Source organism: Malaclemys terrapin, chromosome 5 (assembly GCF_027887155.1).
Source record: "Malaclemys terrapin pileata isolate rMalTer1 chromosome 5, rMalTer1.hap1, whole genome shotgun sequence".
Lineage (NCBI taxonomy): Eukaryota > Metazoa > Chordata > Testudines > Emydidae > Malaclemys > Malaclemys terrapin.
Genome location: NC_071509.1, coordinates 109380750 through 109405797, shown reverse-complemented (window position 1 = coordinate 109405797; position 25048 = coordinate 109380750). Strand labels below are relative to the sequence as shown.

Here is a 25048-nt window from a genome sequence, read left to right as displayed (position 1 = left end):
GATTTTACTGCATGCTATAGCGACAGTGCATGACAGAAGATAACTACCAGTTGACTCATACTCAGGTTCTCCTTTGTCCCTTATTTTCATACACAAAATTTACTGATTTGGGGGAAGCAAAAAAAGTACGGTAATAAATCTATGTAGGACTTCATAGTTGTCACACTGGTGTGCATCTTGACCACCTGGTATTTCCAGGCAATAGAAAGAATAGAATTAAGATCTTTGTGCTCTAAAAGAACAGGCCCTCCCCTCCAATGCAGAATCTCAATAAGCTGTTAGCAGTATAGAGCCCATGGCAAACAGCTAAGTGGTTCTGAATCCATCTGATGCAGGGCAGTGGTATTAGCCCGTTCTCAGTAATGATTAACTCCTTCCCCTTCACATTCTTAAAATGTTTTAGGGTAAAAACTTTGAAAAGCACCTAAGTAATTTAGAGGCCCAAGTCACATTGACTTTCACTAAGTCACTTAGGTGCTTTTGAAAAATCTTACCCTCGCTATCAAAAGCTGAGCAAGAGATCCCGTTTAGTGACTGTATGACAACTGCCTGTAAAACAACGAAGGCAGCTTTATACTTGTCTGTACATTTGGCAAACTTTTTAATTGAATATGATAAGTGCATCAGTATACGAGTCCTATTCCATGTTGTCAACCCTGTACACTACCCCAAAAAAGCAGAATGTACTTAGTCTTAACAGAGTCTGCTTTTTTGGGAAATGTGCAGGGCTGAGTACATTGTGCTAAACAAACTAACTATAATAAAATACCCTGTTTGTTTTAAAATGGCTGTTTCCTTTTATAGGTTAAGATCTTCTAGGGCTTCCATTTTATCTCCTTAAAAATATGGTCCAGAATTAAACTTGGCAATTAAGGTCTCAACATAATAGCAATTAAGCATAATTCAGAATGCTATAGCCTTCTCTCAGCTATTGGGTGGGGTGAGTTGGAAGGGGATCAATATTCCCACGCTTGATTGTTGTGAGGGATAAGGGTTTTCACTTTGTTCTCTCTCTTATTCCTCCATATGGTGCACAGGAGGAGCCTGAGGCCTTGTCTACACACAAACGTGCACCAGTTTATTCAAAACCATATTTTAAAATTGATTTAGTTAAACCAGCCCAAGTTTGTGGGTAGATCATCCCTTAGTGACTCCTGCAATTCCTCCTTCCTCCCTTTCCCTCCCCGCCCAAGGGAGAAGGGAGGGAGATGGTCTGGAGCAGTCACTCTCATCCTTTGCAGACTACTCTACCTCTTTCAGGAGTCTGATTTATCTTGCATTTCCCCAAGTTTTAACTCACTTAAAAACTACTTGCTCACAAAATCAGATATAAAAATACAAAAGTGTCACAGTTTATACCGGTAAAACTCATGCTTTTGCCAGTATGGCTTATCTCAGCTCCAGCCCCTGAGTGAAAAAAGCTATACCAGCAAAAGCTCATCTACATTAGGGGCTTTTGCTAATATGGCTATGCTGGCCAGGGACCGCATCTCATCACTCCCCTGACAGCTATGCTGGCTGAAGTTTGTAGTGTAGAGCTTCCGATAGGCACACAGAGTTCATTGGAAATGCAAAGGTGGAGATACTGCAGTAGGTAGTTTTGATTGGTTTTTGCCTGACTATACAGGGGGATCAGTGAAACTGACTAGACTTTGTCAGAGCACAAAGTCTGCAAACTGTACAGCTAGTGACAGAAATGCTTTTTCTTTAGTCCATTAGTTATTTTTAAGTACTATTTATGACAATGGGTAAAAATATTTAGGCAAAAGTTTGATTCATAAGCTGACAATATGCCATTAACTATCTTAAGCCACTTTGCCAGTAGTTATTCACTATTATTCTGTTCATTCTGCTCTATAGTATTTTGTGTAGGAACAGTTTTCTGTGCACTTTACATATAAATAGCTTTTATGGACTGTTTGTCTGGTGCACAGGGAGTGGTACCCATGTGTTCTGGGAAGGGGGAGAAGAAGTATCAACACCAGCGTTTCACTTCCTGCTGCTCTTTGTTCTCTTGTAGAGAAATTGCATCAGGTTCCACTGCTTCCACCCCTTTCTTCCTTTGGTCACTCCCAGCTGTCATGGTGAGAGGCCTCCTGTTCTGTGTGGCTTAGATTCCCTCTCAGCAGCACCATTACCCCCTTCTCCTTTCGCATTGCTATAGCTTGGGTTCTGGTTCTTATCTACTCATTGCCCTTCCCTCCTCTTATTCCCAGCTGCTTCTACTCCCTTTGCTTCCCACATCAAAGCAGGGAGCTGCCCTACCCTCAACCGGTCATAATAGGACTGCCCTTCTGCGACACTCTGGCCTTGCTAGCTTCCCTTAAGGCCTGAATGTCCCCCTGCTGTGGGAGTGGATGTCTCCCTTCTTCATGCTTCTGGAAGAGGGGTCTGCAACTCTGAGTGTGTTTAAAAACTGAGGTTTAATTTGCCCTTTATAAGGGATGGTGTTTGAAGGGGAGGGTGTCTGTTTGGCAAACTGAAATGAGGGTGGGCCATTGCTTTATGCTGCTCTGCACCTAAGCCTAAAGACATTGGCACGTCTCCTTGGCTTACACTTTTTAGCCTAGTCTGTACTAGAAAAATCCCCCTTTACAACTTGCAATGAGGCAATTAAACCTGACTGTTGTGAATCTGTTCAGCCTGACCATATAACCTTTTGCTTGCTGAGACCCACCGCAGTATGCTATAAAAACTCCACGGCCCACCTGTGCCACAACAACTCATTTTCTGCGTATAAAAGCCAGGGCCTGTGTTAGGGGATAGCAAGCAAGCCAATTGCCTGGGGCCCCATGCCACATACATTACTCAGGCTTCGGCTTCAGTCCTGCGTGGCAGAGCTCAGGGCCCCAGGCTTCAGCCCCATGTGATGGGGTTTTGGCTTTCTGCCCTGGGCCCCAGCTAATCTAACGCTGGCCCTACTTGGCGGACTCCCTGAAACCTGCTCGCTGCCCCCCAAGGAGCCCCAGACCCCTGGTTGAGAACCACTATATATAACCACTCCCTTCAATCATTGCACTGCGGCTTCCAAAACAGAAAACTTGTATGAATAAAATCACTGAAACTGCAGTAGCTCAAAGCTAGAAACAAACAGGAATACAAGAGACAGTGCACAGAGTAGTCACAGAAAGGGTTGCACGAGCATTAGGGACTGTGCTGAGAAGACCACTTGCAATGGTGCCCCTGCAGCGCCAGCATTTTCTATCCACACTAGCACTAGAATGACATTGTGTGTGCCAGCGTAAGGTAGACTGGTGATAGGCAAATGCAATTTCAAATTGGCTGGTAATATTTGTTTACCTTTGCAAGCACTTTTGAATGTGTGCATGAAGTATGTTATAACTGCTCTACAAGCTTGTGGCTGAAATATAAACAAACTGGGAGGCAGTTTGTCTTTTGCCTGATGAAATTAACAAATGGCTACATTTAGTGTAATTTTATTACAAGTCTTGCAGTATTTGGTGTTTCTCCTAAAGCTCCTGCCCCTGGGTTCAACACATGAGAACCTCAGCTTTTATGATTTTTTAAAAAATTAGTTTTTAGGCCTCATGGTTACAGAGGAAAGTGAAAGAAAAGGTGAAAATGTGAACCTAAAGGGCTCCAAACACCAGAAGACAACCCCCCCACCCCAAGCTTATTACTTTTAAAAACTCATGAGTTTTATTCTAATCTCATGATTTTTGAATGCCTAGGTTGGAAATAGTGACCATACTTGATTTTAAAGAGACACTATTAAAGTTAGGTTTAAACCTCCTGATAGTGCATTCTGTTTGGGATATAAATCCTTTTCCCCAGAATTTCTGTGGTGCCCACTGATCTTTTTGATATGTATAGTATGGTACAACAGCATTTACTCAAACACCACTTAACTGACACACCATGGCTACATTTCAGCATTGTCTTGCAGCATATGTAACTTTCAGGTTACTCCTGATTAACTGAACCATCATTTCTTTAACTGTTTTCAATGTCTCAGAAATATTTTGAATAACTAGAATTCTAATCATTGGTATGTTTGTGTGTACTGCACCTAACACAATGGGGCCCTGATGTGGTTGGCCTCTAGGCATTATTGTCTAAATGTTAAATAATAATAAATTACTAATGCTGTGCAATCAAGATCGTAATATAAGAGCCTCGTACAGGCAAAATGTGACTTCGCCATGGCTTGTCACCCCTGTTGCTGTTTGACTGGCATACAATGGGGTTAAAGACTTCAGTCTTAATGGTGTACAGTAACTCCTCACTTAAAGTCTTCCCGGTTAACATTGTTTCGTTGTTACGTTGCTGATTAATTAGGGAACATGCTCATTTAAAGTTGTGTAATGCTCCCTTCCAGGGCTGGCTCCAGGGTTTTTGCCGCCCCAAGCGGCAAAAAAAAAAAAAAAAAAAAAGCCGCAATCGCGATCTGCGGCGGCAATTCAGCAGGAGGTCCTTCGCTCCAAGTGGGAGTGAGGGACCGTCCGCCGAATTGCCGGACGTGCCGCCCCTCTCCGGAGTGGCTGCCCCAAGCACCTGCTTGGCAAGCTGGTGCCTGGAGCCAGCCCTGCTCCCTTCTAACGTCGTTTGGCAGCTGCCTGCTTTGTCTACTGCTTGCAGGAAGAGCAGCCCGTTGCAGCTAGCTGGTGGGGGCTTGGAACCAGGGTGGACCAGCAGCCCCCTTATCAGCTCCCCACTCCCCTAAGTTCCCTGTGCAGCAGCTGCCCAGCAGTTCAGCTGTGTCCCTCCCCCACTGCTATGTGCTGCTCCTGCCCTCTGCCTTTGAGCTGCTCCCTGAGACACCTGCTTGCTGTGTGGTGGGAGGAAAGGAAGAGGGGGGCTAATGTCAGGGTGTCCCCCTCCTTCCTGCTCCTGCACCCCGCTTACCCCATCTTCCATAGAGCAGGGCTCAGGACAGAGGGAGCTTGCAGCAGCTGCCCTCTCAGCAAGCTGATCTAATTAACAAGGCAGTGTACTTAAGGGAAATACGCATATCTCCCTCCATTCCTGCTGCCTTGTGTAGAGAGAGAGTTAACCCTTGAGGGCTCAGCCAATTGTTAGTTCATCATTTAGCAGTAAGGGAAATATCCCACCTTATGACTCCTCCATCTCAACCAAGCTTCACAATCATCATCACTGTGTACCAGTATTAAATTGTTTGTTTAAAACTTATACTGTGTGTGTGTGTGTGTATATGTGTCTTTTGTCTGGTGAAAAAAATTTCCGTGGAACCTAACCCCCTCATTTACATTAATTCTTATGAGGAAATTGGATTCTCTTAACATTGTTTCACTTAAAGTCGCATTTTTTAGGAACATAACTACGTTAAGTGAGGAGTTACTGTACTTTACAGGAAACTCAAAAGTATTATAGGGAGGGTTATACTGAGTTGTTAGTTTTGTACCCAAAGATCAAAACCACTCTGCTCTTAAGAGTATCTGGAACTTTTGACCCTGCTGATTAACGGTAGTGAACTGCTCATGGAACTAGTTGACTCTCTGAATTGCAGTGAGCAACAAAAGTCACATCTGATGGAAATGAACTAGCCATATACAGTGCATTGCCTACTGGAGAGAAGGGGCTAGAAGAATTCCTTTAATGAATTCCACTCCTTGTCATTATCCTGGTTGCTTTTAAAATGTCATTCCTTACATAGTATTGAAAAGGCTGTGGTAAAATGTGATCCATTTCCACTCCTCCCATTCAAATTCATTTAACACTTGGTGTATGTCAAAACTGCAATGTAAACCCAGGGTTAGTAGGACTTGAGTTAGCAGACCATGGGTTTGTTAATCTAGGGTTTGAGCATCTACCCTAATTTGTAACCCCAGGTTAGGAACTGTTGAACCCTGGGTCCCAACCTGAAGCTCTGACATCTATACTGCATAAAGTGGGCCCAAGTCCAACCACCCATATCCCAGACTTCCTTTGTTTGTGGTGCATTGTGGGAAAACTTGATTGTCCACCAAATTTCACCATACAGAGGACAAAAAGTCAGCCCATGGGATTGTGGGATACTTTTGACAGAGTCCCAGAGCACTGCATCGACACTGCAAAGCAATAGAGCTCGAACCTTGGGTCCCAGCTTGCCTCATGCTCGGCCCCTCTATCCCTGCCTGCATCCAAGCCCTGCATTAGTGTGATTTGTGTGTAGTTGGAAGGAGGATTATGTTTGAGCCTGAGTTTGAACCCTGGGCTTACATTGTTAGGAATAACTGTACAAGAAAGATGAGAAATCCAAATAGAGGAGTAATTGAAGAGGCAAATTTCCCTCATGGCTCCTCTTCTATCCTATCATCTGAATCACTCCTTGTGCGCACATTTTCTTTCCAACAATGAACTGTCCACAATTATTATTATCTACATTATTCAACTGAACATGAGGTGTACTGAGAGGAAATTACACTGAAAAGATTCTGTGATCGGTACTAGCTCAATTAATACTTTTTGGGTAATATCTTTAGAGATGGCTCTGCTCCAAAAATAAGGCTCCAAACAACTCCAGACTTCCAGAATTGAGATCAGCCTTTCAATACTGATGACCCATGCATCTGAGCTTGGGTGGGAAGCCTGAGCCTCTGCCAGTGCCACAACGTCCACATGGCTATTTTTAAATCATGCCACGCCTGCATGAGTCTGTCTACCGGGGCTGGGTGGCTCACTGCAGTGTAGACATACATTGATCGGTTAATTTAGAGTAACCTGTGGATATAGAGAACAATTGATCACAGTCCTAGTTATAACAGTGCTTAGCATATTTGAAAACGTATCAAGTTTCCCTCTTCCCGCATCTTCTTTTCTCAAGATTAAACATATCTAGGTTTTTTTAACCTGTCTTTATAGATCAGATTTTCCAAACATTTTCATTTTTGTTGCTTTCTTCTGGACTCTCTACAATTTGTCCAATGTGGAACCTCAAACTAGACACACTACTCCAGCTGAGCTCACCAGTGCTGGCAGGACAATTACCTCCTGTGTCTTATATACAATGTTCTTGTTAATACACCCCAGAATATTTGCCTTTTCCACAATTGCATCATATTGTCAGCTCATATTCAAGTTGTGATCCACTATAAACCCCAGATTCTTTTCTGCAGTACTACCACCTCACCAGTTATTCCCCATTTTGTATTTGTGCATTTGATTTTTCCTTCCTAAGTGAAATACTTTGCACTTGTCTTTGTTTAATTTCATCTTGTTGATTTCAGACCAATTCTCAATTTGTTGGGGTCATTTTGAATTCTTATCCTGTTCGCCAAAGTGCTTGCAACCCTACCCATCTTAGTGTCATCTGACAATTTTATAAGCATACTCTCCATTTCATTATCCAAGTCATTAATGAAAATGTTGAATAATACTGGACCCAGGACAGAGCCCTGTGGGACCTCATTATTTACCTCCTCCCAGTGTGACAGTGAACCATTGATAACTGCTTTTTGAGTGTGGTCTTTCAACCAATTGTGCACCCACATTATAGTGATTTAATCCAGCCCACGTATCCCTATAGTTTGCTTATGAGAGTGTGCAAACTAGACTCTGTCAACAGCTTTACTACAATCAAGGTATATCATGTTTCCCGCTTCCCCCCCATCCACTGGGCCAGTAACACTGTAAACCGAAGAAAGTAGTTTGGTTGTGCATGATTTATTCTTGACAAATCCATGTTGGTGGTTATCCTCTCTGTGCTTACAAATTGATCGTTTAATAATTTGTTCTAGTATCTTTCCAGGTATCAAAGTTAGCCTGACTGGTCTATAATTCTGCAGGGTCTCTTTGTTTCCCTTTTTAAAGATAGGTCCTATGTTTGCCCTTCCCCAATACCCCATGAGTTCTCAAAGATAATTGCTAATGGTTCTGGGATGGCTTCAGCTAATTCTTTAAATACCGTAGGGTGAATTTTGTCAGGCCCTGCCGACTTGAATACATCTAACTTCTCTAAATACTCTTTAACCTGTTTGTTCCCTACTTTGGCTTGTGTTCATTCCCCCTTGTTGTTAATATTATGTCAAGTATCTGTCACAATTTATTTTTTTAGTGAAGATTGAAGCAAAATGGAGAGAATATTTTTAAGACAATAGGGCTCCACACCCAGGGGTGGTAGGTTGAACCCCATACTGGAATTTGTGTTTACCTTTAAGCTTGTGAAAGTATTTTACTTTCTTATTTTATAATAAGTACATGAGGAAGAAATCTTGTTGATTTACAACTGTTTATTTCTGCTGAGTTGTTCCATCACTGTATACAATGGTTCCTAACTATTTTTGCAGAAGCCCCTTTGGCTTGTTTTGGCAGATGGGTGTTCCCATTCCCTTCACATCCTTTTGCATCATGTCCCAACACAGTTCCATTGCATCTCCTTTCCTCTGTTCTTTACTCTACCTCTCCTGTCCTTCCTCTGTCCTCTTTTACCATCCTGTTATTTCCCCCTCATTATGTTTTATTTTTAGTCCTTTTGGCTCTTTCATTATTTTTTTGACTCCCCAACATAGTAGCTCTATCTTCTCTATTCTTTACTTGACAGAAGTTACAAGCTGCTCAGGGACCATGCTATGAACATGCTGCCCAGGCTTGAGAATTCCATAGTCATAGATCACATGGCTGCATTTAGTGGCAGGGGAACACAAACAAGAGAGGTTTCAGAGTAGAGAAGCCATCCTCCAGATCATTAATGAAGATATTGAACAAAACCAGCCCCAGGACCGACCCTTGCGGCACTCCGCTTGATACTGGCTGCCAACTAGACATGGAGCCATTGATCACTACCCGTTGAGCCCGACGATCTAGCCAGCTTTCTATCCACCTTATAGTCCTGTCTTTCAGCCCATACTTCTTTAACTTACTGGCAAGAATACTGTGGGAGACCATATCAAAAGCTTTGCTAAAGTCAAGGAATAACACATCCACTGCTTTCCCCTCATCCACAGAGCCAGTTATCTCGTCATAGAAGGCAATTAAGTTAGTCAGGCATGACTTGCCCTTGGTGAATCCATGCTGACTGTCCCTGTTCACTTTCCTCTCCTCTAATTTCTTCAGAATTGATTCCTTGAGGACCTGCTCCATGATTTTTCCAGGGACTGAGGTGAGGCTGACTGGCCTGTAGTTCCCCAGATCCTCCTCCTTTCCTTTTTAAAAGATAGGCACTATATTAGCCCTTTTCCAGTCATCTGGGACCTCCCCCAATCATCATGAGTTTTCAAAGATAATGGCCAATGGCTCTGCAATCACATCCGCCAACTCCTTTAGCACCCTCGGATGCAGTGCATCTGGCCTCATGGACCTGTGCATGTCCAACTTTTCTAAATAGTCCTGAACCACTTCTTTCTTCACAGAGGACTGGTCACCTCCTCCCCATACTGTGCTGCCCAGTGCAGTAGTCTGGGAACTGACCTTATTCGTAAAGACAGAGGCAAAGAAAAGCAATGCGTACATTAGCTTTTTCCACATCCTCTGTCACTAGGTTGCCTCCCTCATTCAGTAAGGGACCCACACTTTCCTTGACCACCTTCTTGTTGCTAACATACCTAAAGAAACCCTTCTTGTTACTCTTAACATCCGTTGCTAGCTGCAATTCCAAGTGTGATTTGGCCTTCCTGATTTCACTCCTGTATGCCTGAGCAATATTTTTATACTCCTCCCTGGTCATTTGTCCAATCTTCTACTTCTTGTAAGCTTCTTTTTTGTGTTTAAGATCAGCAAGGATTTCACTGTTAAGCCAGGCTGGTCGCCTGCCATATTTACTATTCTTTCTACACATCGGGATGGTTTGTTTCTGCAACCTCAATAAGGACTCTTTAAAATACAGCCAGCTCTCCTGGACTCCTTTTCCCCTTCATGTTATTCTCCCAGGGGATCCTGCCCATCTGTTCCCTGAGAAAGTCAAGTGCCTTCTCCAGGCTGTGCATATTTTGCAGGTGTGGTGGGACCAGAGCAGCTTTTTAACCCCTTCCTTTCCAGTGTGGGGTTTGTATGCCCTATCACGGTGATATATAGGATACTGGGCTAGATAGTCCTTTGTTCTATATCAGTGTGGCAATATTTAAATTATATTCTTAAATCAGTTTGTTACCACTGATACTATCAACACATTAGGATTCCTATACTCAAAACATGCGAGCTCAGAAACGTGTATACATCTATCTTTTAGCCTCGTATGTAAAATCAAGCTTCTTAAATCCTATGTCAAGACTGTTCATAAGGACCTAATTCCTCTTTGGCTTTCAGTGAGAAGTACAGTATGCACAAGGCCAAACTACTGTTGTACTAGACAACTCACTTCACTGATGTATTTTTAACGAACAGCAAAATGGTCATCATACGTCTCAATGATGCTTCTAATTGTAGGCATAAATCTGGAAACCTGTATTAATAGGGCTAGATACCTATTTTTCTGTTTTATATATTCTTAAACCTGTTTGGATTCTTGTATAATAGTATTCAGTTGTCCTCCTACTCAGTTTTTTTAAAATAATGGTGATGTAGCAAAGTGAAATAAATTTATCTTGCCACAGTTCCATTGCTGACTTCAGCAAGTCTGTTTTATTCACTCATGAGAACATACCACAGCAAGCGACTAGAGAAAGAGTTTAGATCCACTGTTGTTAGTTATTTAGTATTTTTAAAAAAACATTGAGGTTTGTGATGAACTGTTCTGACCCCACCCAGAAGTTCAGGAGGGAAGGCGTTAATATGTCATTCTAATTAAATGAGATCACAAGTATCTGCCTTTAGTGTGGGGACCTGTAAAGTATCAAGGCAGAGCCAACGGTAGGCAAGCAATGAGTCACCCTAGAAAAGGGATGTGCCATGGGAAGTCAGGGGCTGGGCACTGACTAACTATATTTAGTCAGAGAGAAGGTGGGGTGGAGAGGAACGTGGGCAGGATGAGCTGCTCTGTACATTTGGGAGTTGGCTGAAGCAAGCAACCACTTAAATGTTATTTTAACTAAAGAAAGCTGGGATTGCATTTATGTGTAGCGCTTAAAGTGGTGGTACACTTTTAATGCTAGTACTGATCTGCAATAAATTGCACAGTGGTATTGTCTAAACTGTATATTGAGGTGTAGACTTTCTTTTTTTAAATGGCCTTCCCCTGACTGCCATATCCCCAGAGCATTGTGGTAATTTAAGGGTAGTGACTACAATAAATGTTTATAGTTTTTATAGTGGGTATATTTTAATATGCTGTTTCATCTTTGCATATCTTCTCATTGTAATCCTTTTTTAATAGTGATTATGTTGTATCACATAGAGACCCTTTCCTGGAAATGGATCCCAGGGCATTTTACAAATGATAGTTTCGGTATAAATTATTAGATTAATTCTACCCTTAGCTACAGACTGACAGACACATGCACACACTCCTATTAAGAACGGGGGGGGGAGAGGGGGCGGGGATTGTTTGATTGTTGATTATTCCTTTGACAGACATCTGTTCAGAACAGTGGTTAACTGACTAATAGTGTTTCTTTTATCAAAATATCAGTACAAGAAAATTCATCTATGACTCCACCATCCAAGAACACTCAGTGGACTCCAGGTAAGACTACATTCTTTTATAATCTTATTTATAATCTGCTTAGAACAGACACATTAATTGATGATGTTTCATAGATTCTTGAAGTTTAAGGCAAAAAAGGACCATTAGATCTTTTAGTCTGACAGAGTGTATAGTAAAGGCCATTGAATTTCATTCAGCTACCCCTGTATAGAGTCCAATCACTTGTCTTTGGCTAAAGCATATTCTCCAGAAAAGCATCTAGTCTCGATCTGAAGACATCAATAGATGCTTCCTTTGGTAGCTTGTTCCAATGATTAATCACCCTTACTGTTTAAAAATGTGTGCCTTATTTCTCATTTGAATTTTGTCTGGCTTCAGCTTCCAGCCTTTGGTTTTCCTTATGCCTTTCTCTGCTAGATTAAAGAACCTTTAGTACCTGGTATTTTCTTCCCGTGAAGGCGATTACACACTATAATCAAGTCACCACACAACCTTCTTTTTAATAAGCTCTTTAAATCTCTCACTTTAAGGCATTTCCTCCAGCCCTCAAACCATTTCTGTGGCTTTGTTATGCACCCTTTCTGATTTTCCAATCTTTTTTACAATGTGGACACCCAAACTGTGTATATTATTCCAGTATTTTTCTCACCAATGCAGTATTCATAAGTAAAATCACTTCCCTACTTACTGCTCCCGTGTTTATACATCCAAGGATCGCATTAGCCCTTTTTACCATGGCATCATACTTGGAGATCATGTTGAGTTGCTTGACCACTATGACCCTTAAACCTTAATAAATCCTTTTCTACATTATTGCTTTTTACGATACAGACCCCCATTCTGTAGACATGGCCTGTATTGCTTGTTCCTAGGTGTATAACTTTTCATTTGGTTATATTAAAATGCACTTTATCCGAATGGACCCAGTATACCATGTGATCCAAATAGCTCTGTATGACTGCCCTAGCCCCATCATAACACCAATCTTTGTGCCCACAAATTGTGTCAGCTGTGATGATGAAAATGTTGAATAGTATCAGGTCTCGTACTGATCCAACGGGAACTCCATAATAAATGCCCTATTTGATGATGATTCCCCATTGACAACTAATTTTTTAGATCAGTCATTTAGCTACTTATCACATGCTTTATTGGTATTCTATAGTACAAATTATTTAATCGGAATGTTGTGCCTAAAAAAGTCTAAGGGCTTATCTACACATGAAAGTTTAGTTTGGAAGCAGGCAGGTTATGTATTTAAAGCCAATTAACTGTTCCTGACTATTTGGATGCTTTTATGCCAGAATAAGAGTGCTTAATTTCAATTTAGTTTAATCCATGTGGTAAACTAATTTGAATAAAGCATTCTTATTCTGGAAAAAGAGTGTCCACACTTGGAGTTGATCAGGAATAGTTAATCAGGAATAGCTTTTCCAGATTAACCAAACTTGTAATTTCAGCAAAGAATGAAATCTTTCTCTGTTTTGTGACGCTTTGCTGTGAATTTAGTTTTGCTGTTGCCTAACAGACAGAAATCTTTTCTGCAGAAGAACCCCAAAATCAACTGACTGAGTAGATATTTGATGAATTACTGCTGTAATGTGGAAAGGGCTGAACTGTATCACTGAGTGACCAAGAGGAAAATGTCAGGGGAAATCAGAGAATATTGACACAGTGACTGCATCTAACAAATTATAGTTTCTATATAAATTATTAGACTAATTCTACGCTTAGATACAGACTGATGGAAACATGCACACACTCCTATTAAGAAAGGCGTGTGTGTGTGTGTGTGTGTGTGTGTGTGTGTGTGTGTGTGTGTGTGTGTGTGTGTGTGTTTGAGGGCAGAATTTGGCCTTATGTACTGTCATTGAAAGCAGTCAATTTTTTGGTGAAACGTGCTAAATCTTTCCCAAACATATTGTAAAATTACACAACATCTCAATTTTAGGAGAGGAAGAGAAGAATGTGATATTTAATGAAAGAGGGAATTCCAGGTAGGCAGATTATATCTACCTTGGGATCTGGCCAGAATGCTGATGTTAGCTTAATATCCTTGCCCTCCTGAAGAGTGCTGTGAGATTTTTCACTACTTAACGTCTTACATCTCATTTGAATGATGATAATTCCAGCAGCATAGTGCCAGTTTGCACCCTACTGGGATGTTGTTCAAAGAGAAGAGTCTGGCAAATAAAGAGTTTCCTTCTGAATGCTTCCTATGTGGCTTTTCCCAAGGACTCTAATTCGATTACTTATCTGGCTATAATACAAGAAGCCAAGCTTCTCCACCCAGAAGCCCACTTAGAGCAGATGAAGATATCCCAGGACTACATATTCAACATCCCATGGTTAGTTGCTACAATTTTAGTAGTTTAGTAGCTGTTACACAAATGCAACTATGACATTTTAAAAGAAAAATATGAGGTCAAAGTTTGAAACAAACTTCTTAATTATGCAAGCAAAATTTGCAGAGGCATCTCTTCAGAGGTCACTGAATGAACAAAATAGATGCACTTGCAAAAATTGCAGGAGTATTTAAGGAGGCTGTTAGAAAACAAACCCTAAAAGAGATCAAAATGTTTCTTGGAATCACAAAATGCACAAAAAAATTGGTAGTTTTTAAAAAAGATGGTTAATCCATAAACCTGCTCAAAGAGAGCTCCTCTCAGAATGACCACTTTTCCTCCCTTGTTTGATTGTTGATTATTCCTTTGACAGACATCTGTTCAGAACAGTGGTTAACTGACTAATAGTGTTTCTTTTATCAAAATATCAGCACAAGAAAATTCATCTATGACTCCAACATCCAAGAACAGTCAGTCAAATACAGGTAAGACTACATCCTTTTATAATCTTATTTATAGTGTGTTTATAACAGACATATTAATCAATGATGTTTCATAGATTCCTGAAGTTGAAGGCAACAAAGGACCATTAGATCTTTTAGTCTGACAGAGTGTATAGTAAAGGCCACTGAATTTCATTCAGCTACCCCTGTATTGAATCCAATCAATTGTGTTTGGCTAAAGCATATTCTCCAGAAAAGCATCCAGTCTTGATCTGAAGACATCAATAGATGCTTCCTTTGGTAGTTTGTTCCAATGATTAATCACTCTTATTGTTTAAAAATGTGTGCTTTATTTCTCATTTGAATTTTGTCTGGCTTCAGCTTCCAGTCTTTGGTTGTCTTTATGCCTTTCTCTGCTAGATTAAAGAACCTTTAGTACCTGGTGTTTCTACCCGTGAAGGCGTTTACACAGTATAATCAAGTCACCACACAACCTTCTTTTAAATAAACTCTTTAAATCTCTCACTTTAAGTCATTTTCTCCAGCCCTCAAACCATTTCTGTGGCTTTGTAATGCACCCTTTCCGATTTATTAATAACTTTTTTTACAATGTGGACACCAGAACTATGTATACTGTTCCAATATTGGTCTCACCAATGCTGTATTCAAAAGTAAAATCACTTCCCTACTTACTACTTCCCTGTTTATACATCCAAGGCCTTTTTACCGTGGCATCATACTTGGAGTTCATGTGGTGTTGCTTGATCACTATGTCCCATAAATCCTTTTCTAAGTTATTGCTTTCTAGGATACAGACCCCCATTCTGTAGACATGGCCTGTATTGCTTGTTCCTAGGTGTACAAATTTTCATTTGGTTATATTAAAATGCATTTTATCTGAATGGACCCAGTTTATCATGTGATCCAAGTAGCTCTGTATGACTGCGCTGGCCCCATCGTACCACCAATTGCTGTGTCATCCACAAATTCTATCAGTTGTGATGATATATCTACTTTCAGATCATTGATCAAAATATTGCATAGTATCAGGCCTAGTACTGATCCATGTGGAACCCCATGATAAACACACCATTTGATGATGATTCCCCATTGAGAACTAATTTTTTAGATCAGTAATGTATCAGTGGGAAGGGCAGAATTATTTCACTTAATGACCAAGAGGAAAATGTCAAGGGAAATCAGAGAATATTGACACAGTGACTGCATATAACAGAGTGTTTTACCCTGCACTTTCAAAGAGGTGCATAGATATTATACTATTTGATTCTGTTAACATCAAGAGTAGTTGCTAGGCTACAAAGCCTGTGCACTATGTTGAAAGTTTAGTGGTTAGATTTCACTTATTGCCTTGCAGCTCAGATTAAAGAATTTGTGCATGGCAAGGTAATGCAATGAGCTAGCACCAAATGCTGAAGCTTGAACCTAGTCACTAAATGGTAAGCACATGGAGGTGCCGGAGAGGACTGTGAGGCTCAAGGGTTTGTAGAATACAGAGTTTTTTATTTCTAGCCCACCAATTCAGATATGGCCAGATATCACTAATAGTAGGGGATGGGGAGAGAGAGAAGGAACCACCTCTTAAGACCACACAATGAGCTGGATTCCCCACTGCCTTGTGTCACCATTTACAGCTGTGCCAAGTAGGCATGAAATATTACTAAATCATACTTTATCATTTTGCATGCATTTGGCACAAAGTAAATGATAAAATAAGGTGAAAAATTAATCTCTCCCTATATTTTTAAAACCCCCGTATCTGACCTCCCTCCCTCCAAGATCTCTGAGGCTGTTTCCATACTCCAGCTTGCTTGATAATTGTCTCCATAAAGTGAAAGGATGCACTTCTGGCTATGAAAAAATTGGGGGAATAGGAACCTTTCTTCAGAAGGAGTCATTGATTGGATACCTTCCCCATGGAAAAGAAAAACTGAGATTAGCATCTTGCAGGAATGTGAATTGGTGACCATGGCTTTCTTCAAGCAGATTGTCTTAGCAAATTATCAATATACTTCATGTCATATACTGCATATTTTACAAAGCAAAGACTAGATTAATAACAAGTTTCAGAGTAACAGCCGTGTTAGTCTGTATCCGCAAAAAGAAGAACAGGAGTACTTGTGGCACCTTAGAGACTAACAAATTTATTAGAGCATAAGCTTTCGTGGACTACAGCCCACTTCATCCGAAGAAGTGGGCTGTAGTCCACGAAAGCTTATGCTCTAATAAATTTGTTAGTCTCTAAGGTGCCACAAGTACTCCTGTTCTTCTTTTTACTAGATTAATAGTAAAGGAGGTGTCAAAACAGAGCTTTGTTGCCCTAGTATGAAATATGGGCAAGGAAAGAATGACTCTGCCATTTTAGGCCACCTTTGTTCATGTACCTTTCTCAGATCTATAGTATGGAATAGCGCGCACAGATTCCTCTGGTTTCTAATCAGCTAATACTTTCCAGGTCATATCTCAGGTCTCTCAATCTGGCTGATCTCAGAAATGCTAATGTGAGTGCAGTGTGCTGAGCAAAGGGAACAAAGCTGACTGCTCTACCCAGCAGCCAATACAGGGGGACGACATGAGAGTACTATGAATGGAGTCACATCATAATAGCAGTGTGCTGCTCTGTGTCTACACCATAGGGTGTTAATACATCACGACAATATGTCATGATGCAAAGCCAAATGTCAGGATGTCACACTATATGATGATTTTGTGCCTCTCTGCTGATTCTATTTACTAATGAAGCTGATCTCTTCCTCCTCAAACTTGATTATCATGGCCCTGATTGTCTGCCGCCCTGCACCTTGTGCAGTCATTGGCAGCAGTATGGGGTGGGTGTAAAAAAGTAGTGTTTTACACCCTCTGTGCTGTCACATTGCCAGCCCCAGCATGCAAAAATCATGACACAAGCAAAAAAACAAACAAAAAGGATTTAAAAATCCGAAGATTTTAAAAAATATATAAATTTGGGGGTTCTTTAAATTTGTCTTCTAATTTCTGAGCCTTTAGTGTGCACTTGGGTCATGTTCTCAGATCTTTTCTCCACAACCATGAAGGCTAGAAACTTTTTGTGATGAAAGCTAAGATTTTCACAAAATTTAAAAAAAACACCATTTATTGTGATAATCTCCCAAGAGTTGGCTTTGCACTGGTGTAGATGATGACACAAGATACCTTGAACGTGCTGCACGCCCATGCATTGTTGTTTCTCCCATTCCTTTGACTGTGCTCAAAACAACAAATCATGGACTGTTTATGAGACTAAGGCTGGCCTATACCTAAAATTTCTTCTAGTGTAATTATATGGATTAGGAGTTTGACTAGCGTAACAACAGTTACCTTTACCATTAGAGCTTATTTTGGTTGGGGAGCTGATGTAAACCGTACCAGCAAGAGAACACTTTTGCCAGTCTAAACTGTGTCTTCACTAGGTCTTTCAAACATAGACAAGGCCTACAGTTGGTGTAGCTCTCACTCCATTGTGAGTTAGAGCATGAACAATTGAATAAGAAGTGGTGGGCTATCTTTAGGAGAAATTAGCAAATCGGTGGTTCACCAGATACATTCTCTCTATACCACCAAGGATTACAACAGAAACCCCTGTGCTTTCCATGTGATTTAGCCATGCAGCTCCCACTAATTTCAGTTTGGTGTGAATGTAAGTGGTATAGCTAAATCCTGCACATCTTTGGAAATAGAAGGGAAAGCATTAGGATCCTAAATGTTACAAATGCTTTGTATGCACATTATTAACTTTCATATTTTAGCACCAAACAGACCTGGAAGATGTCTGCATTAACACAATCCTTTATATTACTTTTCAGTTTCCAGTGATTCAACCTTTACTATCAGGAGTAGTACAAATGTCTCAGGTAAGCTCTCAATGTTTTCACTTTGCCTGGGATTCAGAGGTCTCTGTCACCTGCTTTGCATGTAAGACAATGAGAGAGATTCTCTACACCACAAACTTGGGCATGCATTTAAAGAAGACTTTTTTTGGTTTTGGAATATAAATGTCAGTAGAAAATTGTGCTGAACTCCTCCAAGCTGCCTGTGCAACCTTAATTCATAGAATCATAGACTTCAAGGTCAGAAGGGACCATTATGTCTGACTTTCTGCACAACGCAGGCCACAGAAGCTCACCCAGCCACTCCTGTATCAAACCTCTAACCTATGTCTGAGTTACTGAAGTCCTCAAATCATGGTTTAAAGACTTCAAGGTGCAGAGAATCCTCCAGGCATGACCCGTACCCCACGCTGCAGAGGAAGGTGAAAAACCCTCAGGGCCTCTGCCAATCTGCCCTGGAGAAAAATTCCTTCCTGACCCCAAATATGGCAATCAGCTAAACCTTGAGCATGTGAGCAAGACTCACCAACCAGACACCCAGGAAAGAATTCACTGTAGTAACTCAGATCCCACCCCATCTAACATCCCATCACAGGCCACTGGACATATTTACTGCTAATAGTCAAAGATCAATTAATTGCAAAAATTAGGCTATCCCGTCATACCACCCCCTACATAAATTTATCAAGCTGAGTCTTGAAGCTAGATATGTTGTCTCTTGCCCCCACTGCTCCCCTTGGAAGGCTGTTCCAGAACTTCACTCCTTTGATGGTTAGAAACCTTCATCTAATTTCAAGTCTAAACTTCCTGATGGCCAGTTTATATCCATTTATTCTTGTGTCCACATTGGTACTGAGCTTAAATAATTCCTCTCCCTCCCTGGTATTTATTCCTCTGATATATATATAGAGAGAGCAATCATATCTCCCCTGTGCCTTCTTTTGGTTAGGCTAAACAAGCTAAGCTCTTTGAGTCTCCTTTCATAAGACAGGTTTTCCATTCCTCGGATCATCCTAGCAGCCCTCCTCTGTACCTGTTCCAGTTTGAATTCATCCTTTTAAAACATGGGAGACCAGAACTGCACACAGTAGTCCAGATGAGGTCTCACCAGTGCCTTGTGTAATGGTACTAACACCTCCCTATCTCTACTGGATATACCTCACCTGATGCATCCCAAGACCTCATTAGCTTTTTTCATGGCCATATCACATTGGCGGCTCATAGTCATCCTGTGATCAACCAATATGCCAAGGTCCTTCTCCTCCTCTGTTACTTCCAACTGATGTGTCCCCAGCTTATAACAAAAATTCTTGTTATTAATCCCTAAATGCATGACCTTGCACTTTTCACTATTAAATTCCATCCTGTTACTTTCCCCCATGAAAGCTCATGCTCCAATACATCCGTTAGTCTATAAGATGCCACCGGACTCTTTGCTGCTTTTACAGATCCAGACTAACACGGCTACCCCTCTGATACTTGACATCCTATTACTATTACTCCAGTTTACAAGGTCATCCAGATCTTCTTTTATGATATCCCGGTCCTTCTCTGTATTGGCAATACCTCCCAGCTTTGTGTCATCACAAACTTTATTACCACATTCCCATTTTTTTGCCAAGGTAAGTAATAAAAAGATTAAATAAGATTGGTCCCAAAACTGATCCCTGAGGAACTCCATTAATAACCTCCCTCCAGCCTGACAGTTCAGCTTTCAGTACGACCCGTTGTAGTCTCCCCTTTAACCAGTTCCTTATCCACCTTTCAGTTTTCATATTGATCCCCATCTTTTCCAATTTAGCTAATAATTCCCCATGTGGAACTGTATCAAATGCCTTACTGAAATTGAGGTAAATTAGATCCACTGCATTTCCTTTGTCTAAAAAAATCTGTTACCTTCTCAAAGAAGGAGATCAGGTTGGTTTGGCATGATCTGCCTTTTGTAAAACCATGTTGTATTTTGTCCCAATTACCATTGACCTCAATGTCCTTAACTACTTTCTCCTTCAAAATTTTTTCCAAAACCTTGCATACTGCACATGTCAAACTAATAGGCCTGTGGTTACCTGGATCACTTTTTTCCTTTCTTAAAAATAGGAACTATGTTAGCAATTCTCCAGTCATATGATACAACCCCTGAGTTTACACATTCATTAAAAATTCTTGCTAATGGGCTTGCAATTTCATGTGCCAGTTCCTTTAATATTCTTGTATGAAGATTATCTAGGCCCCCCTATTTAGTTCCATTAAGCTGTTTGAGTTTGGCTTCTAACTCGGCTGTGGTAATATCTATCTCCATATTCTCATTCTCATTTGTCATCCTACCATTATCCCTAAGCTCCTCATTAAAGACTTTTTTTAGATATTGCGCCATGCCTAGATTATCCTTAACCTCCACTCCATCTTCAGTGTTTAGCAGTCCCACTTCTTCTTTCTTTGTGTTCTTATTTATATGGATATAGAACCTTTTACTATTGGTTTTAATTCCCTTTGCAAGGTCCAATTCTACATGGTTTTTGGCCTTTCTCACTTTATCCCTACATGTTCTCTGACCTCAATAAGGTAGCTTTTCTTGCTGATCACTCTCATCTTCCACTCCTTGTAGGCTTTCTGCTTTTTCTTAATCACCTCTCTAAGATGCTTGCTAATCCAGCTTGATCTACAATTCCTGCCTATGAATTTTTTCCCCTTTCTTGGGATACAGGCTTCTGATAGTTTCTGCAACTTTGACTTGAAGTAATTCCAGGTCTTTAGCTCCACAAGTTCTTCAGTCCAATCCACTTCCCTAACTAATTTCCTTAAATTTTTGAAGTTAGCCCTTCACTAACACAATCCTTTATACAACTTTTCAGTTTCCAGTGATTCAACTATTACTATAAGCAGTAGTACAAGTGTCTCAGGTAAGCTCTCAAGGTTTTCACTGTGCAACCTTAATTCAGCCCCATTGTGCGTATGTGTTATGATATAGTCTTTAATTACATGATTGCATACTGTTTTTTCCCACTGGATCCCTGCCTCGTTTGTTGCACAGGATGGATATTGCTCAATTTATGAGCGGTTATTCAATATTTTCTTTTATCATCATTGATCAATGTATGGCCCCATGCACACTGTTGAAATCATGCTCTGAAGGCAGAATTATTAATTTCCTTATGGGCTTTTCTCTGGCAATCTGAGAACTTATAGTGTCTGAGGGCTTCGCAATCATTTATTCATCTCTCTTTACAACTGTTATGTGAGATGAGGGGGTGTTATTATTCGTATATAACTGATGGGGAACTGAGGCACAGAGGGATTAAGATCAAAATATCCACTAATTTTGGGTACCCAATTTGAGCTGTCTAGGACATGAACTTTCAGAGTTCTTAATATTATGTAGCACTTCGTATGTCTGAGCACAGCTCCCACTGAATTCAATTGCAGCTGTGAGCACTCAGCGCTTCTGCAAATTGGACTACAGGATCTCGAGTTGGGCAGCCAGTAAATGAGAAACACACAATTAGTGACCACCTATAAAAAGTTTAGTTTAAGTGATTTGCCTGCCGTCACACAAGAACTCTGGCAGAGACGGGGATAGAATCAAGTTTCCAGAGCAATATTCAGCTGTCTTAACCATGGGACCATCCTTTCTCTTCCTGCAAATGCTTGCTTCATCCACTACACACCTTCCATCTTCTGCAACAAATGAAGCAGGGGTCCCACAGACAACAGTTTCCTTCACTACACAACTCTGATTTGTCCCTAGCACAAGTCTAGCATATGCACTGAATGACGCAGGAGTTCTGTGGAAAAAATACTATGTGATCATGCAGTTAAAGACTGTGTCATAATGCATATGCACAAGGGGGGCTGAATTAAGGTTGTATTGGCAACCTTAATTTTGGCATTTCCTAACTTTTGAGGGCTTAATTTTGCAATCCTAATAACGTTCTTTTAATGTAGGGTTTTTTAATGCAATTTCCTAGGTTTTTAAAAAAAGCAAACTGAAAAAACAAATTCTGTCATCCCTAGAAGCTGTGAGGGGATGGAATATCTAGTGAGGATGGAATTTTCAGAGATTTTAGCTGCTAAATCTGAAGAAGTCTCTATTAAGCATGTGTGAACTGTGATTTTTTTCAAAGGCCAAGTTTTAGTGAATTTTCATGAGGATGGAAAAAGGCACATTCTTGAGAAAACAGCCATTCCCTGCTAAATTTCAAGTCCTTGCTCTGAATATTAAGGGTGCTACAGCTGATTAAAGAAAAGATTACCAGAATTTTTTAACATGAGCAAAACAAAATATATTTCCCTAGCCTTATTCTTGGAAATGGCTGAACATTTTCACTAAACTTTCCCTCCTCCGCTCAGAAAAATTCAGCCTGCCGAAGACATCTAACATTACTGGTCAGTAGTCAGACTGACCAATGCAACCTACTGAGTTCATTTTACTAATTAGCTCTGACTATTTATGTTGCCAAATTGAGCATCCTGTCAATCAGTCCTGCAGATTTCAAATAGGACAAAGGACTATTGACTTGCTCATCTGATCCTACCACCCACTTGACCAGAGCTATTTTTAATTCCAAAGTTGGTTTTGTTTTGTTTTTCTCTAGGGAAAGAAATCCCAGAATCTCCAAAGAATAAAAGTTAACCACTCCTCCAGATAATGTCTTATCTATTAACATGGGTGCAAACACTGGGTCTAATTCTGCCCTCCCACCAATGTAAATCAAAATCATATCTCCATTGAAGCAAATAGTTACTTCTAATTTACACCAGTGTGTTGAGTTGCTTGACCACTATGACCCATGAATCCTTTTCTGTTATTGCTTTCTAGGATACAGACCCCCCATTCTGTAGACATGGCCTGTAGTTTTTTTCCTAGGTGTATAACTTTTCATTTGGTTATCTTATAATGCATTTTACCCAAATGGACCCAGTTTATCATGTGATCAAATAGCTCTGTATGATTGCCCTGGCCCCATCATAACACCAATCTTTGTGTAGTCCACAAATTGTAGGAGCTGTGATGATATATATGCTTTCGGATCATGAAAATGTTGAAGAGTATCAGGACTCGTACTAACCCATGTGGAACCCCATGATAAACACATCATTTGATGATGATTCCCCATTGAGAACTAATATTTTAGACCAGTCATTTAGCTACTTATCACAGGCTTTATTGGTATTCTATAATGCTAATTTTTTAATCGGAATGTTGTGCGGTACTAAGTCAAATGCCTTACAAAAGTCTAAGGGCTTATCTACGCATGAACATTTACTTTGGAAGATAGCGGGGTATGTATTTAAAGCCAATTAACTATTCCTGACTATTTCCAAGTGTGGATGTTTTTATGCCAGAATAAGAGTTATTTCAATTTAGTTTAATCCATGTAGTAAACTAATTTGAATAAAGCACTCTTCTTCTGGAATAAGAGTGTCCACACTTGGAGTTGATCAGGAATAGTTAATCAGGAATAGCTTTTACAGATAAACCAAACTTGTAATTTCAACAAAGAATGAAATCAGGTTTGTTTGACATTGTTCTGTACAGCAGCCTCTTTCTGTTTTGTGATGCTTTGCTGTAAATTCGGTTTTGCTGTTGCCAATCAGACACATATCTTTTCTGCAGAAGAACCCCAAAGTCAACTGACTGAGTAGCTATTTGGTGAATTACCGCAGTAATATATCAGTGGGAAGGGCTGAACTGTATCACTAAGTGACCAAGAGGAAAATGTCAGGGGAAATCAGAGAATATTGACACAGTGACTGCATCTAACAAATTATAGTTTCTATATAAATTATTGGACTAAGTCTACCCTTAGATACAGACTGAAGGACACATGCTAACATTCCTATTAAAAAGAGGTGTTGGGGGGGGGGATGTCTGAGGGCAGAATTTGGCCTTATGTCCTGTCATTGAAAAGCAGACATTTTTTTTGGTGAAACGTGCTAAATGTTTCCTAAGCATATCGTAAAACTTCACAATATCTCAATTTTAAGAGAGGAAGAGAAGAATGTGATATTGAATGAAAGAGGGAATTTCAGGTAGGCAGATTATATCCACCTTGGGATTTGGACAGAATGCTGAAGTTAGGTTAATAGATGCATTTGCAAAATTTGCAAGAGTATTTAAGGAGGCTGTTAGAAAAAACACTCCAAAAGAGATCAAAATGTTTCTTGGAATCACTAAATGCACAAAACAATTGTCCGTTTTTAAAAGATAAGGTTAATCCATGAACCATCAAAGGAAAGTTTTACCAGCTGCTCAAAGAGAGCTCCTCTGCAGAATGACCACTTTTCCTCCCTTGTTTGATTGTTGATTATTCCTTTGACAGACATCTGTTCAGAACAGTGGTTAACTGACTAATAGTGTTTCTTTTATCAAAATATCAGCACAAGAAAATTCATCTATGACTCCACCATCCAAGAACATTCAGTCAATTACAAGTAAGACTACATACTTTTATAATTTTATTTATAATCTGTTTAGAACAGACATATTAATCAATGATGTTTCATTTATTCCTGAAGTTGAAGGCAACAAAGGACCATTAGCTCTTTTAATCTGACCGAGTGTATAGTAAAGGTCATTACGTTTCATTCAGCTATCCCTGTATTGAGTCCAATCATTTGTGTTTGGCTAAAGCATATTATCCAGAAAAGCATCCAGTCTTGATCTAAAGACATCAATAGATGTTTCCTTTGGTAGCTTGTTCCAATGATTAATCACCCTTATCGTTTAAAAATGTGTGCCTTATTTCTCATTTGAATTTTGTCTGGTTTCACCTTCCAGTCTTTGATTCTCTTTATGCCTTTCTCTGATAGATTAAAGAACCCTTTACTACCTGGTATTTTCTTCCCATGAAGGTGTTTACAGACTATAATCAAGTCACCACACAACCTTCTTTTTAAAAAGCTCTTTAAATCTCTCACTTT

General features: G+C 40.2%; 1 protein-coding gene across 6 annotated transcripts in view; it reads left to right on the top strand.

Moving 5' to 3' along the window:
* EMCN (endomucin) overlaps window positions 1–25048 on the top strand; it is a 112059-nt gene that overhangs the window by 16154 nt on the left and 70857 nt on the right. For 4 of the 6 annotated variants that reach the window (XM_054029978.1, XM_054029977.1, XM_054029979.1 and 1 more), the window contains exons 2-5: window positions 11462–11515; window positions 14253–14306; window positions 18104–18151; window positions 24506–24559. In XM_054029978.1, the coding sequence (XP_053885953.1) occupies window positions 11462–11515; window positions 14253–14306; window positions 18104–18151; window positions 24506–24559 (210 nt within the window). The remainder of the gene's footprint in view (window positions 1–11461; window positions 11516–14252; window positions 14307–18103; window positions 18152–24505; window positions 24560–25048) is intronic. The other 2 variants (XM_054029980.1, XM_054029983.1) reach the window with 1 other exon arrangement.